The sequence below is a fragment of the Pavona decussata genome, unplaced genomic scaffold, assembly GCF_977016875.1.
Source record: "Pavona decussata unplaced genomic scaffold, jaPavDecu1.1 SCAFFOLD_144, whole genome shotgun sequence".
NCBI classification, from domain to species: domain Eukaryota; kingdom Metazoa; phylum Cnidaria; class Anthozoa; order Scleractinia; family Agariciidae; genus Pavona; species Pavona decussata.
The window spans coordinates 212,619-232,423 of NW_028145557.1; the positions used below are offsets into that span (position 1 = coordinate 212,619).

At 38.1% G+C, this 19,805-nt stretch overlaps 1 protein-coding gene across 1 annotated transcript; it reads left to right on the top strand.

Moving 5' to 3' along the window:
* Positions 1-799: 799 nt before the first annotated feature.
* Positions 800-18,529, top strand: LOC146466390 (uncharacterized). The gene is made up of 11 exons (XM_085127406.1): positions 800-954; positions 2,183-2,425; positions 4,108-4,491; positions 5,970-6,320; positions 7,839-7,991; positions 12,176-12,263; positions 13,275-13,328; positions 13,757-13,804; positions 15,437-15,484; positions 17,221-17,402; positions 18,390-18,529. The coding sequence occupies exons 1-11, from the start codon at positions 900-902 to the stop codon at positions 18,401-18,403; spliced, it is 1,620 nt and encodes a 539-aa protein (XP_084983532.1). The 5' UTR covers positions 800-899; the 3' UTR covers positions 18,404-18,529.
* Positions 18,530-19,805: the final 1,276 nt, after the last annotated feature.

Sequence of the window (19,805 nt, forward strand, 5' to 3'; positions counted from 1 at the left end):
GCAATTTGCCGTTTGGAAAGTGAAAATTCTTCAGTTGGCTATATTGTATCTTTAGGATACTGGACGTCTATTTTCGAGACTGATAAAATGCTGTTCTGGGAGGCTTCATATCTGGTGTCCCGTTTTATGCATCTGAAAGGAAAATTATTATTCCGCATTGTTGTGAAGTTAACAGGAGGTCATAATAGGTCTTATCACGGTTTTCGACGCCATTTTGACGAGTAGGCAAACAGGCTTGAAATAACAGTGTTTGTATGGAAATCCGATGTCAAATAATTTTCATAAAACATCGCTTCTGAAAAATTCATGAATTGGAATTTTTGGCAGGAGGAAAAGAATTTTAGGAAAAAAATTGGAGAGATGTAGCTGTCCAAGAAAGCGTCCAGTCGTGTTTTGAACTTTTCCATTCATTTCCCTGTATTTTTTTCCCGCGAACTATTTTTAGCTGCGGTTCACGGCTGGTTCGCTATAGAGACAAATGTATGGAAAATGAAACTTTCAGCGAACTTCCGTTGCGAGACAAGTTTCACCTAAAGTAGAACCGCTTTCTACTTCTGCAACGGCTCGCAACGGTCACAGTGGTGAAAAAGCAAGAGTTTCGCCGTGTAACACCACTTCGTGAAACTTGTTACGCAGCGCCGTTGCACACAAGTTTTAGTAGAAAGTTTCAACGTGTAACGGCGGCTTGAAGGTCCATAAAGAAAACCCGATCGTTTCGATCATGTCACGCAGCCCCGACGTATCGTGACTGTGTAAGACGATCTTTATTTATTTATTTCTGTTACTAAAGTAACGCAAGGTCAGGGGGAAATGAAAGTGGGAATGTAGCCTTTTCGTGGCCTATTTAGCCTTTTCTTTGTTTCTTACGGTTCACGAAACCGAAAATCGGAAAGGGAGGGATGCTAATGTGGAAAACGTTGCCTTTCGTAATCCTTGTGTGTAGCTGGAAATCAGGTATGTTTGTAATGATTGGTTTTAATCTTTAGGCACTTGAAGGAGATATCGCAGAATGGTAGACTCACTTTTCACCGACATTTCGATATATATGACGAATGTTGCCACCGTTTTCCACCGGTTTAAACAAGTCTGGTTACTTTAACTACACTTACAAACTATATTGATACATCTGGTCAATAATTCACCACATTCTTTCCCTAGAATGTTATCGATCGAAAATTCTAAAAGGAAAGAATAACAAATAATCACGATATCCGGACTTGCGATACTTTGGAGCAGATGATTTCAGTTTGAGCTCATTTTAATTGATATTCACATGTGACTTACGGTTGTTAGCCATTTTATTTAATCAGGTTTTGATTCATCTATAATGCGAGTTGTTGGTTTTCAACAAGAACTTCATTTGGCAGCGTTGTGTGATTCCGGAAATGACATTCAGTCTTGTATTTATTGATTCAAGAATGTTCTGAAATCAGAAATTACACGATAGCCTACACCCAAATGTTCGCCAATATATGTCAGATTCTTACTATCCCAAGTAGATTCAGAGCAGATGCTGAAAAACCTTAAGCCATTTCTCGGCGCTTCAGAATTCAAAAGAAAGAAAAATAGCTTCACATCTCCTGGGGGACGGGGGGGGGGGGGAAAGGGTGAGGAGGGGGGTGGACTCATTGGGGCTGGGAAATATGCCGCCCGGGCCTCCAGTAGGAAGGGTTTGGCACGTCCTAAACGTATGCAATTTCTTTCCTTGTTTTGTTTGTTCGAGTGATTGACATCCGAAATACCGCAGATGTGGTGGCTTCTGAATTCTAAATTTTCTAAATTTCATAACTCATTGACATCCCAAATACTGCAGTTGTGCTGGCCCCTACAAATCAGATCCTGTTATTTTTTTTCCAAAACTATCTACCGCATTGGTCCGAGTTTCACAGCATTTACATTTACACAAACACTAAAAAGCCGGGATTGAGGTTCAAAGTTGTCACGATTTCTCTTGCCATGGGTCCATTGGAATTTAATTAATTTAATTGTCATACGTCATATTTTTCCACGGGAAAAGCAATTCTAAAAATAAATATACTCTGGAAAGGGTTGACTTTAGGAATTTAATACAGGTAGAGTCACCATAGGCTCCTGGTGTCAGGCAGATCACTTATTTAAATTCAGGGTTAAATGTTAAGGAAAATGCGTCAAGCCAAGGGCTGACAATACAATTAATTTTCAGTGTCTATTCGTTGGCCAGCCGGCACATACGGGATACCCAAACCCGCAGCTGGCTGTCCTTTGGCGGTTGGCTTCAAATGGGCGGAGGGGTGGAGATCTCAAGACACAAATGGCAAAAATTCGAATAATTCTAGGTCGCCAGAATTTCACCTCGATGGAGAAGTGGACAACACAAAGGTTCGAAGATCATTCTGTCTTAAAATGGGTACAAGAGACGATTATTTAAGACCCAAATGGCCTCCAGGTTAGTGAGAAGCATTAATGATTGATTGGCTGATAGATAGATAGATAGATAGATAGATAGATAGATAGATAGATAGATAGATAGATAGATAGATAGATAGATAGATAGATAGATAGATAGATAGATAGATAGATAGATAGATAGAAAGATCGATCGATCGATCGATCGATCGATAGATAGACAGACAGACAGACAGACAGACAGACAGACAGACAGACAGACAGACATACAGATCGACTGACCAAATGACTTGCTTACTAAATGAGCACTATCAGTTTGAAGGATTACCTCGTAACCCAGGCTTTCCTTTCGTAAATTTGGAGGAGCGCCCCTATAAACGAGGTTGACTGACTTCTGCCCGACAAACTGAATCACTCACTCACCTTTTGGTTCTTCGTTTGTTTAATTGATTGATTGATTGATTGGTTGGTTGATTGATTGATTGATTGATTGATTGATTGATTGATCGAGTGAATGATTAATTGATTGATTGATTGATCGATTCAGTAATTGATAAAATTACATTACGAGACTTTGGTTTTTTTTTGGCCACAAATTGTGAGCCCGGGTTACCATGGACTTAGTAAGTATGCCTAACAACTACCTACAATGTCCACGGAGCCAACAAAAACATGTAAATACTAAATGTGTTTTGTATCTCTAAAATTCGTTTCTTCCGTGTATCTAATATCTTCATTGATTCTTAATTTTCTTTCTTCGGACAAGACCACGAGAACCACGAGTACTTGTCTTTCCCGTTTATCACAACAGGCCAGCAGGACCAGTCAGTTTGTAAATAAATGGTTGCCACATCTTGAAGGGCAGGCTTTGCATAAAACTTAAAATGACATTTTAACACAATCAACTAACTCAACCAAGTTGTTAAGATTAGTTGGTTCCTTTTTTTAAGTTGCCTGCATGGCCCGCTAATTGTGGCAGAAAATACCCAACTTGTTTGCGAGATTATTTTCGCAGCGCGATTAAAAAAAAAACGAAAAAAGGTGACGCATTGCTACCTTGTCTCCTGCAGTGAGTGCTAGTAGTTTATTGCAAAGATTCTAATTCTGGCTTAAGAGGAAATCTTCTTTTCTTTGAGGAAGATACAAATTAAAAGGGGGAGACAGACCAATTAAACTTGACTCACCTCGTAACTGGTCGAAATTGGCCTCCGTTTAACACTTGCCATCAAGTCGCTGCATGTAAAGTACATGGGACTGTCCTATCCCCGTCACTTTCATTAGTTCACTTTACTCAAAATCATAAGACTGGTTAAAAAATGGGCTCTCAGATAATCTTTATGTATACAACATTAAACTTAGACGGCTGTTTAGTAGATCGACGATTTCGGCAATTTTCTGACGAATAATATTGGCACTTGGATTTTCTCTACTGTAATTTTCTCTATACTGTGAGAGTATTCCCGTAAAGCCGCCGGACTCTTGTTTAGAAAGTTAACTGACGGCTCGAGAAACTGAAAAATGTGCGAAGATAATAGAAGGGAACTCGACAAATACTTTGTTAAGTATGAACATTGTAATAGTAAGAATATTGTGTATCGTCTATAATGTATTTATGTTGTTTTTTTTTTGGGGGGGGTTAATGGCAAAATAAACGAATTGAATTAACACACTCTGTACATCATTATTTGTTATGTACTTAACTGAATATCTTACTCCCAACAGGTAAATATTGTATTTATAAAAAGAAAGTGTGCCCATCAGGAATGACAAATAGAGGCTTTGTCCGTTGGGATGACGAAGACAATAACAACTCGAATGCTAAAGGTGGAGTTCTTCCCGGCGGTTCATACGGTTTGGACACTGAGATCCGGTTTTGCTGTAGAACAGATGGCAATAAAAGTAACCCCATATCGCTCCCCACCAAAACTCCATTTTTCCTGCTGGCTTACGAATCAGCAAAATGCCAAATGGTCAAATGGGCGACAGCTAGTCTGGAGTGGATTCACTATGACACAGAACACGATGATAATGCAGACGATAGAAAATGGGCGTTTCCTTATGACGCTGGGAAAATGCACCCCACTATATACTACTGCTATTATCGTGGTGGGTAAAATTATTTTGTTTTATCCTTGTGTTCTTTTTAATTATTGTTACCCAAAAATTGAGAGAACTATCCTAACTCAGTACTTATGATCATATGTTATAAATTAGTGTAATTTATACCAGTTTATCCTCTTCCTTGTGGATATGTATAAAAATTAACTATTCTTCTTATATACCATAATAACAATTGTAGTAAGCGGCACAATATACGTTAACTTAAGATGTGTCCCTCTCCCCCCTCCTCTTTAGTAACATATTCATTTACAAAATTAACATTAATACAATGTAATTATGTGCTTAGTGGAGGAAAAAAATGAAATACTCAAATACTCAACTATAACTTATTGTCAGGAGTGTTCAGTTCGGTTTGTGACCCAAAGCTTGGGTAAAATTTAATATTCCTGCAAATGAGTTAAAAGTGTCCTGTGATTTGGAGCTCACACTCAGCTTCAGTCATCCACACGTGTTTCATAACAAGCGCCATTTTTAATTACTTAAAATACCTTGCCGTACCCTGCGAAAGCAGACTTCGAGTGAGGCAGAAGCCAGAAAAGGCGTCTGCGTCTCGCCGCATTACATTGACGTTAACAATCCAAGTAACAAACAACAGCAAAAGCGTTTATTCAAACACGACAAAACATGATTACAGCAAATTGCTGATGGAGTGGTGTATTTAAGATAAAAACTATATCCCTAATAATTAAAATATTATACACAAACAAATATGTATAATTACAATTATTAAAAACTGCATCATTGTATAATGCAATTCGAGGGATTTTATTGGCTTAGCGGCCATCTTAGCGGCCATGGTATATGAGCAATTATACCATGGCCGAGAAATGGCGACCATTAAATTGCCTTCTGGTCGTTCTTGCACAGCGAAATCAGTAAGATCTAGCAATATTTCTCGGTTGTTTTTAATAAAACAATTATTCCACTTGCGCTTGTTGGATATGGGATGATTATAGCCAACTCGGCGCTACGCGCCTCGTTGGCTATCTATCTTCTCATATCCAACGCGCGCTCGTGGAATAATTGTTAATTAATACCAGTTAATTCCACCCCCCCCCCCCCCTTTCAACACGCGGATTTCAGAAACCTCCCAACAAAAGCCCCACTGTCGCTAACCAACTTCGCCGAATTGTATAAATTATTCCATAAAAAGATGGCTTGATGTGTAATTGACTTCTTCATAAAATCATATTTTGGCTTTGGAACTGTAAGAGTCATTTTTCTTCCTAAATCGTATTTACTTACATATCTAGTGAAGAATGAACTCATAGATTGTGGCAAATAACCATACTAACCTTTGTGTGCTAAAACTAATAATCTGTCTTTAAACATGGCAAGTCAAAGCTCGATGTGTAAGCTTGTTGTTAGATAGGCTTCTTAACTCCTATTCTCCTCCTAAGAAAGTCTATCTAGAAAACAGTGGAATTTCCGGCGCAAACTTTTGTATCATTGTTCCTTTGAAGGATGTAACCAAACCCTCACTGGAGTCAACGGCACGTTTCACTCACCAAACTATCCAAGAAGTTACCCTAATGGGCAGTACTGCTCCTGGAGGATCACGGTCCACCCAGAACAACAAGTTCACTTAACGTTTACAAACTTCAGTTTACAAAGCGAGAATAACACGGACAGTTTGTACATATATGATGGTGAGAATGACACAAGGGAGGTGATAGGAGTGTTTTATGGAGGTCACCCACCCCCAAAGGAGGGCGTCTTCTCCTCGTCAAACCATATGTTCGTTATATTCAAATCAGATAAGAATGGCTCTTTCACAGGCTTCAGTGCGTTCTACTGCGAGGGAAAATGTCCTGGTAAGTGTTGTTTCGCGCCGTTTAAGCTTTATATTCTGATTGGTCTTTCTGTACTTGATAACAAACTCTCCTGTCGATTTCATACGTATGTGTTCCCGTAACTCGCGATTAGTCTTGATTTTAGTTGTTGTCTTAAGCACAGCCATATTCAGACTTACAGAGGAGGAGTCGTGTCCTAGGGTCGCTAAAGAGGCGACAACCTTTGGGTTGAAGAAACTTATATTAGTTTCGAGTTAATTATCAAAGCCCCTTTATTTTGTTGGCTTTCCCCTTCATTATCATTATTATAATCATTGCAATGTTACTATATATTTGCGTGGCATTATATTATTATTTCTGATTATGTTAATCTTCATCAAACTATCCCAGACAGTTTGAAAATGGTGTCTGTCAGGATCACTCCGAAACGAACGTCGCTCGATGTTAGGGAAGTGGTCAAAACTACTATACTCGGAACAGGTCACATCAAACCCCAAAATAGATGGTGGCCTCTGCCTGCACCCCCCCCTTTCCTCAACCTCAAAAGATGGTGTCTTTATTGCATAATCACCCCTCTATCCAGCAGTAAAATAAATTACAGTGAGATTCGAACCTCACTTTTCTTGTTTATCTAGCAATGTTGACTCTTGCTAGCTGAATATTTCTATGTCAACTCAAATTTTAAGCCAATAACATTTTGTCGGTATTGTTCACGAGATAGGTGGTGTCTTCGATAACGTACCCCCTACCCCAGACAAGGTGGGTCCTCTTCGAACAATCTTGTTATGACCAGTTCCCTTATCGTTATTTTTTTCTTGCTTATTGTGATGTTGTTTTGGTTTACCGACTGCCGTCCTAAATACATTAGAAATTGTACAAAATTATTATTATTATTATTATTATTATTATTATTATTATTATTATTATTATTATTATTATTATTATTATTATTGTTGTTGTTGTTGTTATTATTATTATTATTTTCTTTTCTCTTTTTTTTTTTTTTTTGTAGAGTAGACACCTATTTTTTTCTGCGAGAAAACGACCAGTGAAACAAGGGTTGGACAAAGTTGGATATAGCGTCTCATCTGACAGACCAAAATAGGGTGTATTTTGCCATGATTACCGAATTACACGGGAAAAAATGTGCGCGTTAATTAGTGTGCTGGGAATAAAAGCGAATGTTTTGGTCTGGAAAATGGGACACTTTGGAGTATACGCACGCCAACATTTCTGTGGAGTGCTCTCCCGGAAGAGAGAGGAACTGTGATACTGATTATAGGGCCATGAATAAAATCGTACATTTTGTTCTGAAAAATGGGATAGGACATCAGATATATACACACCTATATTCCTTGCGACTACCCCTCTCCTAAAAGAGAGAGTTTGTGATACTGGTTATAATTGAGTGAATAATCTATTTGTCTGTGTTGTTTATACTTGTGTGCTGCAGTATGTTCGCAGATGACTTCTATGAACTATTCATGATTTTCTGGTATTAAAAATCCCATGTGTTAATTTTTTTTTTCTTTCAAAAAGAATCGCGTACGTCGACACCATCACCTACAGTTACTCCTAAAACGTTGCACACTGTGGAAAAGACAACATCTAACACAGAACCGACAGCAACAACTGATGGGCCGTCAGACGAAAGTGGGGGAAAGGGTCAAAGGAAGCAATCCAAAGAAAAAGGTAAATAATAATAATAATAATAATAATAATAATAATAATGTTGTTGTCTTGGAAGTAACCGTATTTTGTAGAGTGGGAAGGGGTGGGGGAGGAGTCACGGGGCTCTTCGCCGCGCTCTTCTGTTCAAAGCTTACGATCCAAGAGGCCCCATTAGGGGGGGTCTTAATATCCCGTATCCGTGTAATTTTTTGACCAAATATCCCGTATCCCATAAATTCCGGTTACAAATATCCCGGAAATTAAAGTATCGGCCATTTTTCATATGTTACTCTTTTTTTTATTTTTTTAAAATAATTTTTTAATTTTTTTCATTTTTTTTTTTTTCATTTTTTTTTTCATTTTTTTAAATAAACTCTAGTGAGCAGCACACAGCAACAGATCTTGTCAACTTCTTTATTTTCACCTACCGGTTTCGTCTGATAACACGGACTTCGTCAGGGAGTTTGAACAAGATAGCCAGTGAGGGAACTTATTTTATACCTAATCATTGTAGTACAAATCACGTTCCAACAAGGGTGTGAACAGCGAACATAACAATACCAAACAATAAGCAAGGAACTGCAAAAGGAAAATGCTGCAGGCATACACAGGATCTGTATTTGGTAGACCACTCGACTCGCGTTGGTGTTCTTCTTTTTTTGCTGTGCTACACTGTGCTGACGAGAGCCAACCAGCTCAAATAGCTGTCCACGGTTGCCGCATTCTGTTGATTCTCGGTTTGGTCTCTATCATGTCGCTGTCGTGTTAAGTTTTCTACGCAGTCCGACAGCCTTGCAGAAATTTGAGCAAAAAAACACCCACAAACCATTACGTGCAGGATATGACGGAAATCCTACGTGACGCTGAAAATGTGCAATGTTTAATTTTGGGGCTCACGGATTTAACGTTTGTTAAATAAATTTAACGTTAAATAAATTTGTGGGTGTTTTTTCGCTGTTCACATCCTTGTTGGAGCGTGATTTGTACTACAATGATTAGGTATAAAATAAGTTCCCTTACCGGCTATCTTGTTCAAACTCCCTGACGAAGTCTGTGTTATCAGACGAAACCGGTAGGAGAAAATAAAGAAGTTGACAAGATCTGTTGCTGTGTGCTGCTCACTAGAGTTTATTTAAAAAAATTGTCCCAGTTGATTTTATAAATACACGCCGTAACGTCATGAATGACTTTGACCTGCGCATTACAGGTCTCGCCTCCATCAGGTGGCGCTGCCTCGATCGAGTGCTGGCGCGCTATTTTTAGTACTTTATGTTACCCCCACATAGTGCCCATGATGAAGCGATGACTGGTCAAGAAAATCAAAAACGGTTTGTTTTACACTTATATATTTTTCATTTATATCTAATCATCAACAAAAATAAAAAGGGCATGTATTTAGTAATCCAGGAACGTCAAACATCTGATATGTTACAATTTTTTTGCGAATATCCCGTATCCCTGAAACTACTTCTCAATATCCTGTATCTCAATAACTTTTTCGTCAAATATCCCGTATCCCGGTAATTTTTTCGGCGAATATCCCGTATCCCGAAAACCCCTAATAGGGCCTCATCCCACCACGACGGACAACATTCCTTGGGGCAAAATGATTAATTGCTGCTTGAATTATTAATTCGAAACTTCTCACTCCCCTTTGTTCGACGGAATATCACTTCATATGTTCCAAAAAAAAACACCCAAAGCGAAGGCTGCGTCGAAGAATTCGAGGGTTAAATATCAAACCTTTGCTAATGAAAACTGCAAAAAAATGGCGGCAAACCAGCAAACTTTACAATTAAAATAACCGCTGACCGAAAACAATGAATACGTTGAGGTTGTCATGGAGATTAACGTCACAGCTGCCAGCTCCAGGCCTAAACGGTTGGATAAGACTGACGATTGCACTATTTCTTGACACATTCTAGCCTGCAGACGAAATGTTCAATTTTTTTTTCCTCATCCAAAGATACAATTTACGTTTAATGAATATAGTTCTGGTTTAGACAGTTAAGATTGAAAAACAAAAACCTACACAACACACTTTGAGCAAAAACGGAAGAACACTCACTTCGCAACCTTGCTTTAGTAAAATTTCTCAAATGTTTGGACTTTAAACTGTTCCGACTATGCTTTCGCTCGAGCAAAAAAGAATTCGGGCAATTTTTCTTTCACCCGAAAGTGTAATCGTCTCAACATTTTTTTTTAATTAAGGTTAAATCCAAGCACTGAATCCAAATAAACGCACGAAAACAATGTGTCTTGATTTAGAAAACAATAGCGACCTAAAACAATTCAAGAAAACACAATCGGTTTAGTACAGAATTTTCGAGGGAATCGTTATAAAGTTTAACGATAAGAAAAAAACAATGTTTCAACTCCAACTCAACAGCCCCAGAAAAGTCCACCGATCGAAATAAGAGTTGTTGACCTGCCATTTGCTTCCTGAATGGGGAAGCTAAGACGATCACATGCGCCAATACTATTTTACGGGCGCTCAAATACGAGTTAAACTTTAGCTTTAATTAGGCTTTATGGTGCATTATATTATTACGATGTCGTTAAGGTGATGTTACCTTTCACACAGTGATGAGTCAGAAATGGCTCTTTCCGAATATGACGAAAAAAGAGACGCTTTTTATTTCGAAAATGATACGTTTAAAGCTGTATGGGTCCACTGAGAAAAATCTTAATCGGTAAAGATTCGAAATAGAACTAGAACGAGTATAGATTGCCGCCCCTTATAGAAGAGTTTAAGTCTCGTAAAGGACAATGCGTAAAGAAGGTTAAAGAGCCGTAAATTAAAGTTGTTTACCAGGAAAGCCTTTCAAAACATTAGGCTGAATTTGCCGATGGGTAATTAGGCATGAATATTTCGGTTAGTTATCTTGGTTCCGCAAATGACTGAAAAGCAGCAAATTTTGTCCATCTTGGTCATTGTGCTTTACGCATCTGTAAAGAGATTTACGCAGTCTTTAAAAGCCCTGACTTTACGCCTTGGTTACGCATCGCGGAATCAGTGCGTAAAGAAAATATTTTTTATTTTTAAAATAGAACGTAGAATTCAAGAGGCCTTATCACGGTTTTCGACGCCATTTTGACGAGTAGGCAAACACGTCTGAAATAACAGTGTTTGTATGGGAATCCGATGTCAAATAATTTTTATAAAACATCGCTTCTGAAAAACTCATGAATTGGAAACTTTTAGCACTAGTAAAAGGATTTTAAGAAAAAATTTGGAGGGATGTAGCTGTGCCAGAAAGCGTCCAGTCGTGTTTTGAACTTCCCATACATTTGTCTGTATTTTTTTTCCGCGAACTATTTTTAGCAGCAGTTCACGGCTGGTTCGCTATACAGACAAATGTATGGAAAATTCAAAACACGACTGGACGCTTTCTAGCACAGCTACATCCCTCCAATTTTTTTTCTTAAAATCCTTTTACTAGTGCTAAAAGTTTCCAATTCATGGGTTTTTCAGAAGCGATGTTTTATGAAAGTTATTTGACATCGGATTTCCATACAAACACGGTTATTTCAGACGTGTTTGCCTACTCGTCAAAATGGCGTCGAAAACCGTGATAAGGATATCTCATGTGTGATTCACAATAATCAGTGAATTTCACTTTTGTTCTTTATGCACCCACAATGCCATTTACGCAGTCTTTATGCGATCCTTCTCTTTGCACGTCATTTACACATCATGATCGCGAAATCTATGTGTAAAGAACATACTCTATATTAACGTATCTTTACGAAGAAGATACGTAAATTAATAATAATAATAATGATAATTATAAATAAAAATTAATTCAGTAATTAATAAAAATTGAATGCAATTTAAAATTGAATTAAAAGAAACCATAGAACTAACAGTAACTATACTTGTATTAAAAGAAAGTATTCATCTAAAGATTTCTCAAAAAGTGCCCTTTAGTCCATCTGCCAGAAAGTTAAAGGTAAAGAATTAAAAACGGAAGCCCCTAAACAGTTAAAACTTCAACGTGCAAACTCGCATTTCTCTTTGGGAAGACTGAAAATTGTCCCATTGTTCCTAGTATTTACAGTGTGATTTGATTCGCGATCTCACGCTGTGGATCACTGCTCTTCGGGTTCCTTCTCCGTCTTTCACATCATTTTAGTTTAAATGGTCTAACGCACCATTTGTCTTGACTTCCATTTTTGTCCATAAACTTCGCATATTTTTGTAGGTCTTGATATCGTAGCTGTTGTTGTTCCTGTGGTGGTTTTGATTCTTCTAGTTGCCTTGCTCATAGCTGGACTGTTTTATTACAAAAGGTAAGAGACGTGCAATAAATAAAGGAACCAAATTTTACTGTTGCCGGTGATACAATGAAAACCTCGAAAACTGACACATGCGGCTGGCGGACACTTCTCCTAAGCGGACTTTCAGCGGTGATGTCAGACATAAGCAGACACTTAACATTGGTAAACACTCATAAGCAGACATATCGCATAAACAGACCCCTCGCGGATTTCTTGTCAGTGTGTGGAGGGGGAGGGGAACCATGCTTTGGAAACGTCCGGTTGTCCAGCCAGTCAATGAATATATATGTTATGGAACTACCTTGTTCGGTACGTATTGGGAAAATATTGCTCTCGCCCTTTTCTAAAAAAAAAAACAACAACAAAAAACAAAATAAATGAACAAATAAAATAAATAATAAAAAAAGCAAAGAAAGGAAAAGAAAAGATCGACCAATATTTTCCCAATACGGACCGAACAAGCTAGTTTAATAAGGTTTTTCTTAGATAGGCTTTTCCGCTTTCCCCAGTTTTGCTCTTTTCTCAGTTTGCTTTCGTCTCTGAACTTCGTCTGGATAATAAAATTCGTTGCTCCCGCGGTAAAGCTCCGACATTTAGTACATCATAAGCTTAATTTAAAAGTTTTCTTGCTTTGTTCACAGTCCCCTATTTTTCCGTGGGATTTTCGAGAGTCGCACGCTTCGAACGAACTGCCGCCATCTTGGTTTATAACGGCGAGTGCAACCCGTGAAGAGCATCTAAACTACCGACGTTTTTAAACCAACTTCGGGGTATCTGGAAGTCGGATGAAACACTTTCTCGCATGTTTGATATAGATGAAAAATTCTTGGAGAAATTCAAAGAACAAGTTCACCAAATTTTTATAACAATTGATATCACATTTCCCAATCTCCTTCACGGTAACGATTTCCTTAGCTTTTTCTTCACGAATTACCAATGAGTTTGAGAACGAAAATTGAAAGAAAAAATAATACAAATAAATCAATCAATCAATCAATCAATAAAATGTATTTTGCTACACAGGAGGAGAACCAAAAAAGAAGATCAGGGAATACCAAATGAAGTAATTTATTCGAGGTACTGCATTTTTATCTTGTGCTGACATTTACTTGATATTAAAGTGATTGCCTTGCTAACACAGGAAACATATTTTGAACGTAAGGTGTGAACACGAGTTTTAAAAACAAGTCGCACTGTGGTACGGCGCGTGGACATTCATTCATGTAAGATGGAAGAGAATTCAAACTAAATTTTTGATTAAAGCATAGCTGTCGTTTTCTTTCTTGAACTGCAATATTTGAATTGTTCTTTTCGATTATTTTTTTTAGTATTAGTTCATGACTTTTAAAAATTCGTGCGTTGATCGCAGACTTTTTATGTAGATAAAATTTTCAAACACTGAAAAGAAGTGACAAGCCGCTTTCGGCGCCTAGAAAAATTTTAGAAAATAACCCATGATTGCTTGAAATGCTGATTTTTTTTTTTTTTTTTTTTTTTTTTGGCAGGCCTTATCAAGAGACAACGATGTCACTTGAAAATATGGGTTATGAACGGTAAGAACTACGTAACTTTAAGAAGGCATCACTGTGCGTTCCAAACAATAAGAAGCGTGTTAAAATAACAATTGTTAAGTCATAAAATACCAAAAGGAGGAGAACCAAACCTCCAGCATGTGGTTTCTGCAGATCCTTTCTATCCTGAACTAACTACAGTGAAACCTCCTGTAAGCGACCACCCAAAATGCCAAGATTTAGTGGTCGCTTATGGGAGGTGGTCGCTTACGAGAGTCGAACCAGAGGGGTTCTCTTCCGGTAGCAGGTTAGCCTCCCACGCAGTCATTTCCAGGGGACTCGTATCACCTCCTCCCCTCAAACGCTAGACTGACACATTTACTTATTCGAAGAGAATTTATTGCATGCATTTTCCTACTTACAACACGAGCAGTACTACGCTGTCACTAAAAGATCCTCGTAAACTGAGATCAGACCATGTGTCAAGTGGTCTCTTACAAGAGGTTAAAAACAATGAAAATTTTAATGCCGTCACCTCAAAAGGTTTTCGTTTACGAGAGCTTCCTGCTATAGGGCTTTGACTGGAAAAAATGTGGTGTTTTAGACAGGTGCTCGCTTACGACAGGTGGTGGCACATGGAGATTCGACTGTAGGATTTGTAAACGGCAATTTTTGCGGCGGAGGAAAAGCAGGGAATCGTAGAAAGTAGTAGTGTTTAGAGGAAAGTGGGCTACATGCAGGAGCAAACACAAACCATAATCAGATCAGTTGATTTGATGTTTTAAGTCGTGTCTCTTTTGCTTTTACTGCCACCATGTCGTACAGGCAGTCATCATCAAAGTGGGTATTTACAAGTGGAAGTGCAATCAGTCCCTAGACACATTTGTGAAGGTTTGACGCTCTTACCACTGCGCATGCGCCAATGCTGGTTAGAAATAATTGAGCTTGCAGTTGCCTCGATTGTTATAGACCTTTGTACAGCTGTAAGCAAATCTTTGTATCGAAGAAATCAGTAACGCCATTCTGAAATGCGAGAATTCATATTGGCTTGTATCTCCTCTTCTTATCACTTGCTGAATATTAACACTGAAGGGTTGAGAGCATAGCTGTCCTATGTCGAGTGTTCATCCGTTTTCCTATTTTTCATTTTTATGTTTTTTGGATGAGTTAAAATGTTGGCTCCGTTTTTCTTGAAAACTAAGTGTAAACCAGTAGGGAGAAATACAACGCGATGTTTTCTGGCTGAATTGAAGGCCACATGCAAAAATTCAGGCGCCCTTCGTACAACGGTAAATTGGCGTAAAACTCAACATAAGATGGTTATGCTGTCAGCCCCTCAATTAAAACAATTAATCCCTTTTACTGTGCCTCTTCCACTGATGCGGATTTATGTTATTCTGTGTAAAGATGTAGTATTTGGCACGTCATGTGCATGGGACAAAGGGTCTACCCTTAGCAGCTCTGTGCAAGAGCATCTCGCCGGTACGAGGATAGTCATGAGCTCGATTCCAGTCCGGGGTCTCAGACTTTTCTTTGTCCCATCCTCGTGGCATATGATGAATACTCAGTATAGCTTTCCTAACAATCAAAAAAAGAGAACGCGAGACGTGGTTTAAAACAGCAAACTCGTTATCAAGTGCTTTGAGATGAATAATGTACTCTGTTAAACTTTAGGAACCCTGGCGAAGCTCCGATGTCAGTGACTAACCCTTGTTATGATCGGTAAGAAACATGAGTCCATTTAACGGTGTTTTTTACTTAGCAATCAGAAACCTCATCCACCATTTCCAATAGATAGCACCGTACTGTGAAGTCGATTATTCATGCATCTATAAAATCAGCCCATCATACCCCTTTAAAGGTGGGCGAGGAAGTCACGTGTTTCTTTTATCTGGCACGGCTTTGCCATGATTCCATGTCTTTTTCCGTCGTGGTATGTTTCCAGCTTTTTCTTGATTCGTTTATTTTGTCATTAACCAAAAAATACAACATAAATACATTATAGACAACACACAATATTCTTACTATTACAATGTTCATACTTAACTATTTACAATATTAAATGTGTTAAAGGCTAGGAGGCCTATATAGAAGCCGGGGGCTTATTAATTATAGGCTTCCTAGAACTATAGGATAAACCATAGAAGTTTAGGGTACTGATTGAAAATTCCAATAAAATTTTTTTTTAAAGAAGAAAAAAAAGAAAAGGTAAAGAAAAGGTATGTAGCTCAACAAAGAGTCAATTTAACTTAGAAAGAAGGAATTTTTTAAGTCTTTTGCCAAACAAACTGATACTTTCACTGTTTTGAATTTCACGACTTAGCAAGTTGAAAAACGTAGGACCTTGAAACCGAATTGAGAATTTTCGAAGATTAGTTCTACAATAAGGTATATAGAAAAGGTTGGAGTTTCTTGTTTTATAAGAATGTATTTGGCTTGCAAGAGTAAACATATCACGAAAATAATTTGGAAGTAAGCTTCTTTTAAAAAGATACATAAATTTACCTATTTGGTATAAATAAATGTCAGAGAATTTTAAAATCACCTGTTCTTTAAAAAGAACACCGGTATGAGCATCAAAAGAAACCGCTTTTGGTATTATTCTGATTATCTTCTTTTGCAGAACAATAATGCGATTTAAATGAGACTGATATGTCGATCCCCGCACAGAAACACAATAAATTAAGTAAGGGTAAACTAGACTATAGTACAAGGAACGTAAGGAGGTTTTGGGGAGGTCTATTCTTTTTCCACTTTCAATTCAGTTGTTACCACCGTACATAAATGCCCTAATCAAAGGAGACTCCTCTTACTGAAAACGTAGAAGAATAGTGTTACTGTTTTTTAAGACAACGGCTAGGTGTTGTAAACCGTTAAATAACTGATGTAATCTGTCACAATTTGTATTAGCGCAAATTTATATTTTGCCTGTACGCAACAGAGAACTGGGTGCGAGCTTGGAGCGCTGGGTTAGGGTTTGAGGTTATTTTCACGGTCAGCCTCGCCGTTGTCAACTTGACTTTGCGAATTTAGATATTAGCGCTATTTTTGTTACCAGGTTTGCCTGCTTTTTTAATATATTTCTTCTAATCTATGATCTTTACAACAAACCCCACAGTAAGAACCGTAACAAATATATGAATATTACAGAGGGGAGAGTTTGTGTCTTGCTGTTAAAAGGTAGTAAAGTAGTTTATTCATTTATTTATTTTTTTTATTCATATATGAATTGTCACACATTACATTGCTGGCCTTACAGTACTTTTTTGCTATGGCTACGGGTAGTCGCTACATACAGGGTGTTACTATTTGCATATTTTGAGTACATAATAGAACAAATACATTCCGATGACGGTACAAACTAGTTACATTTCAATGATGCCTGGATTGTCTATTGCAGTGTAGTTTAGTAGTTACTGATTCCCTAAGCGATGTTTAGTGTCTTTGTGTATTTACAGCGGCCTTTACAGTGGTTTGACAATCGCAAATAGAGGAAGTGCAACAGAGGAAAACGAACTTTATACTGAGGTTGAAGAGCCAGAGAACGTGGACAAGAAAGAGGCATACAAACAACAAAGCCCTGTGTACGCGACTTTAGAGCCGAATGAAACAGTGTTTAACCCCATCTATGCCGCGTTGAGTTGAGTGTTGATTTTCAGTTAGAGGAAGTTAAAAAGGGTGAGCAAAATCCCAAGAAAGTACTGCTACTCAATGATATGGCTTTCGTGGGAATGGCAAAACGTTAAGATTCCCTTGAAGACAGTTAGGATCACCTTTTACGGCATAATAAGCAGCACCACAGGAATGTGCTGCTCAATAGCTTTCATTTGAATGGTTACACTTTAAGATTTCATCCACAGACTCAAACATTGGAATCTCTTGTACAGCATAATAAACTGCACCACAGGAAAGTACTGCTCAGTAGCTTTCATTTGCATGGTCACACTTTAAGATTTCATCCACAGACCTCAAAAGGTAGAACTACCTTGCACAGGGTAATTAACAGCACCACTGGAAAGTACTGCTCAGTAGCTTTCATTTGAATGGTCACACTTTAGGGTTTCATCCGCTGACTCAAAAGTAAGAACTGCCTCGCACAGCAGGGACTCGTTACTGCTTAGTGCCTTTCATTTAAATGTTCATACTATGATTAAGACTGATTCCCTTTGAAGGCAGAAGTTAGATCCACCTTGTACAGTTTAAAAAGAGCACCACAGGAAAGTACTGCTCAATAGCCTTCTTTTGAATTGTCCAATTTTAAATTAGATTTTGTCCACAATTTGAAGGTTAGAACATTTCCTTTTTGTTCGAAAGGTTTGCTGGTTTGGCTTTTCCTTTCACACCCCCACAACTTGAAAGTTACAACATCTCGTTTCTGTTGGAAATATTTGTTTGTTTCACTTTTCCTTCCTTCCCTCCCACGCCCCTCTTCAATATTAGGTATCAATAGAGTTTTGTTTTGTGTTATTGTCCATGGAACATCCAACGTTGGTCTGTAGACAAGGGCCATAGAGGTGTCGATCACGGACAATTACTTTTAATTAAGAATCAGTTGCATTTTTAAATGCAAATGCGTGAGGTTTTGACTTTCAAATTGTGACGTTTTCACTTGTCTTGTTCTTTTCAGCTCCATGTAAATGAAGAATCTAATAGACCATATAGATGTCTTAGGAGATATCATTATGGAAGAAGAAGATTTTCCTCCTACAATCAAAGCCTGCAAAAGAAAGTGTCCACGTTTTCGAGTCAGACGTATTTCGAGTCATGCATTTTGTTCACTTTGGGATGTGTAGCAGTTTAACTTTGGGTCTGTTTGCTGTGAGAGAATTTGCATGTCAAGGAGCTCACCCGTTAACCTTTCTTGCTGAAGACCTTATTCAATTTCAGTATACAGCTATTTCAATTAACGTTGTCGGATTAAAATCAAGCTAAAAGACAAGACCGCAATGTTTTGTGGGATTATTTTTTATGAATAATTTCATCAAAATCATCCCTACACTTGTAGGTCATTGTACTGCTAATTACAACCTATTGTTTTCTCCAGGCATGACTGATTTTGATGAATTTATTCATAAAAAACCCACGTAAACTTTCGGTCCTGTCTTTTAGCTTCAAGCTTTGAACCGACAACGTTAATTGAAATAGCTGTATACCACACCAGTGAATAGTGCGTTTCGCGTTCTGATTGGTTAACTCGGAGATGATAAGCAAAGTACTTTTCACCTCCGAGCAGCCGAAGAGAAACAAAATGGCTTTCCGTTTCGCTTTCGCTTCGGTAAAGTAATTTTTTGGATCAATAGTTATTCAGCTTGTGTGATATATACTTAAACGAGTCTTCACCTCAGTGTCGGTGAAATTGGTGGATATTTACCTATACCGAGCCGCAACACTTCGCCGCGAATATCTACCTCCACTTTGGTGAATAATTATTTCCTGCATTGTCACTCCAAGAGTACTCGAAATCAATAAAATATAACAGTAGTATCAAAATGAAATATTGCTCTATTGCTTTTATTTCAACGATCATACCCGAATTTCGACCCGAAAGTTGATGCCACTTCCGATTTTCTGGATTTAAAGCTAGAGAACCACACACGAGGGGAATTGCTGAAAGAATTTAATCCCGCGGACTAATGTTATAGTGTGAACGAACCATTTTCGTTAGAAAAAAATGTCAGTCAAAGAGACAAAATTTTGATCTCTGCGACTCGTCTTCGGCACAAATTCAAACGGGTTTAGACTAATTATGAAGGCTCTGATACCCACGTTAATACTGGTTGGATTTAAAGAACAAGTCTCCTGGATAATTGTGCTTAGCATTCCATTCGAATGAACTCTTCCTTTGACTACTCCCCGCGACCAATCTCCTCGTGTGAACAGTGCAAGGAGCTTGCTCCAGGAACTTGTCACGGCACTTGTTTCCCCAAGTTTGTCGATGTTGACACGGTTTTGTGTTATGGTAAGGGTATTTTTCCCAATATGTACATGCAACGACTGCTAATTTCATACAAGTCTTGCCTTTCTGTGCGTCGAGCCACTGCCA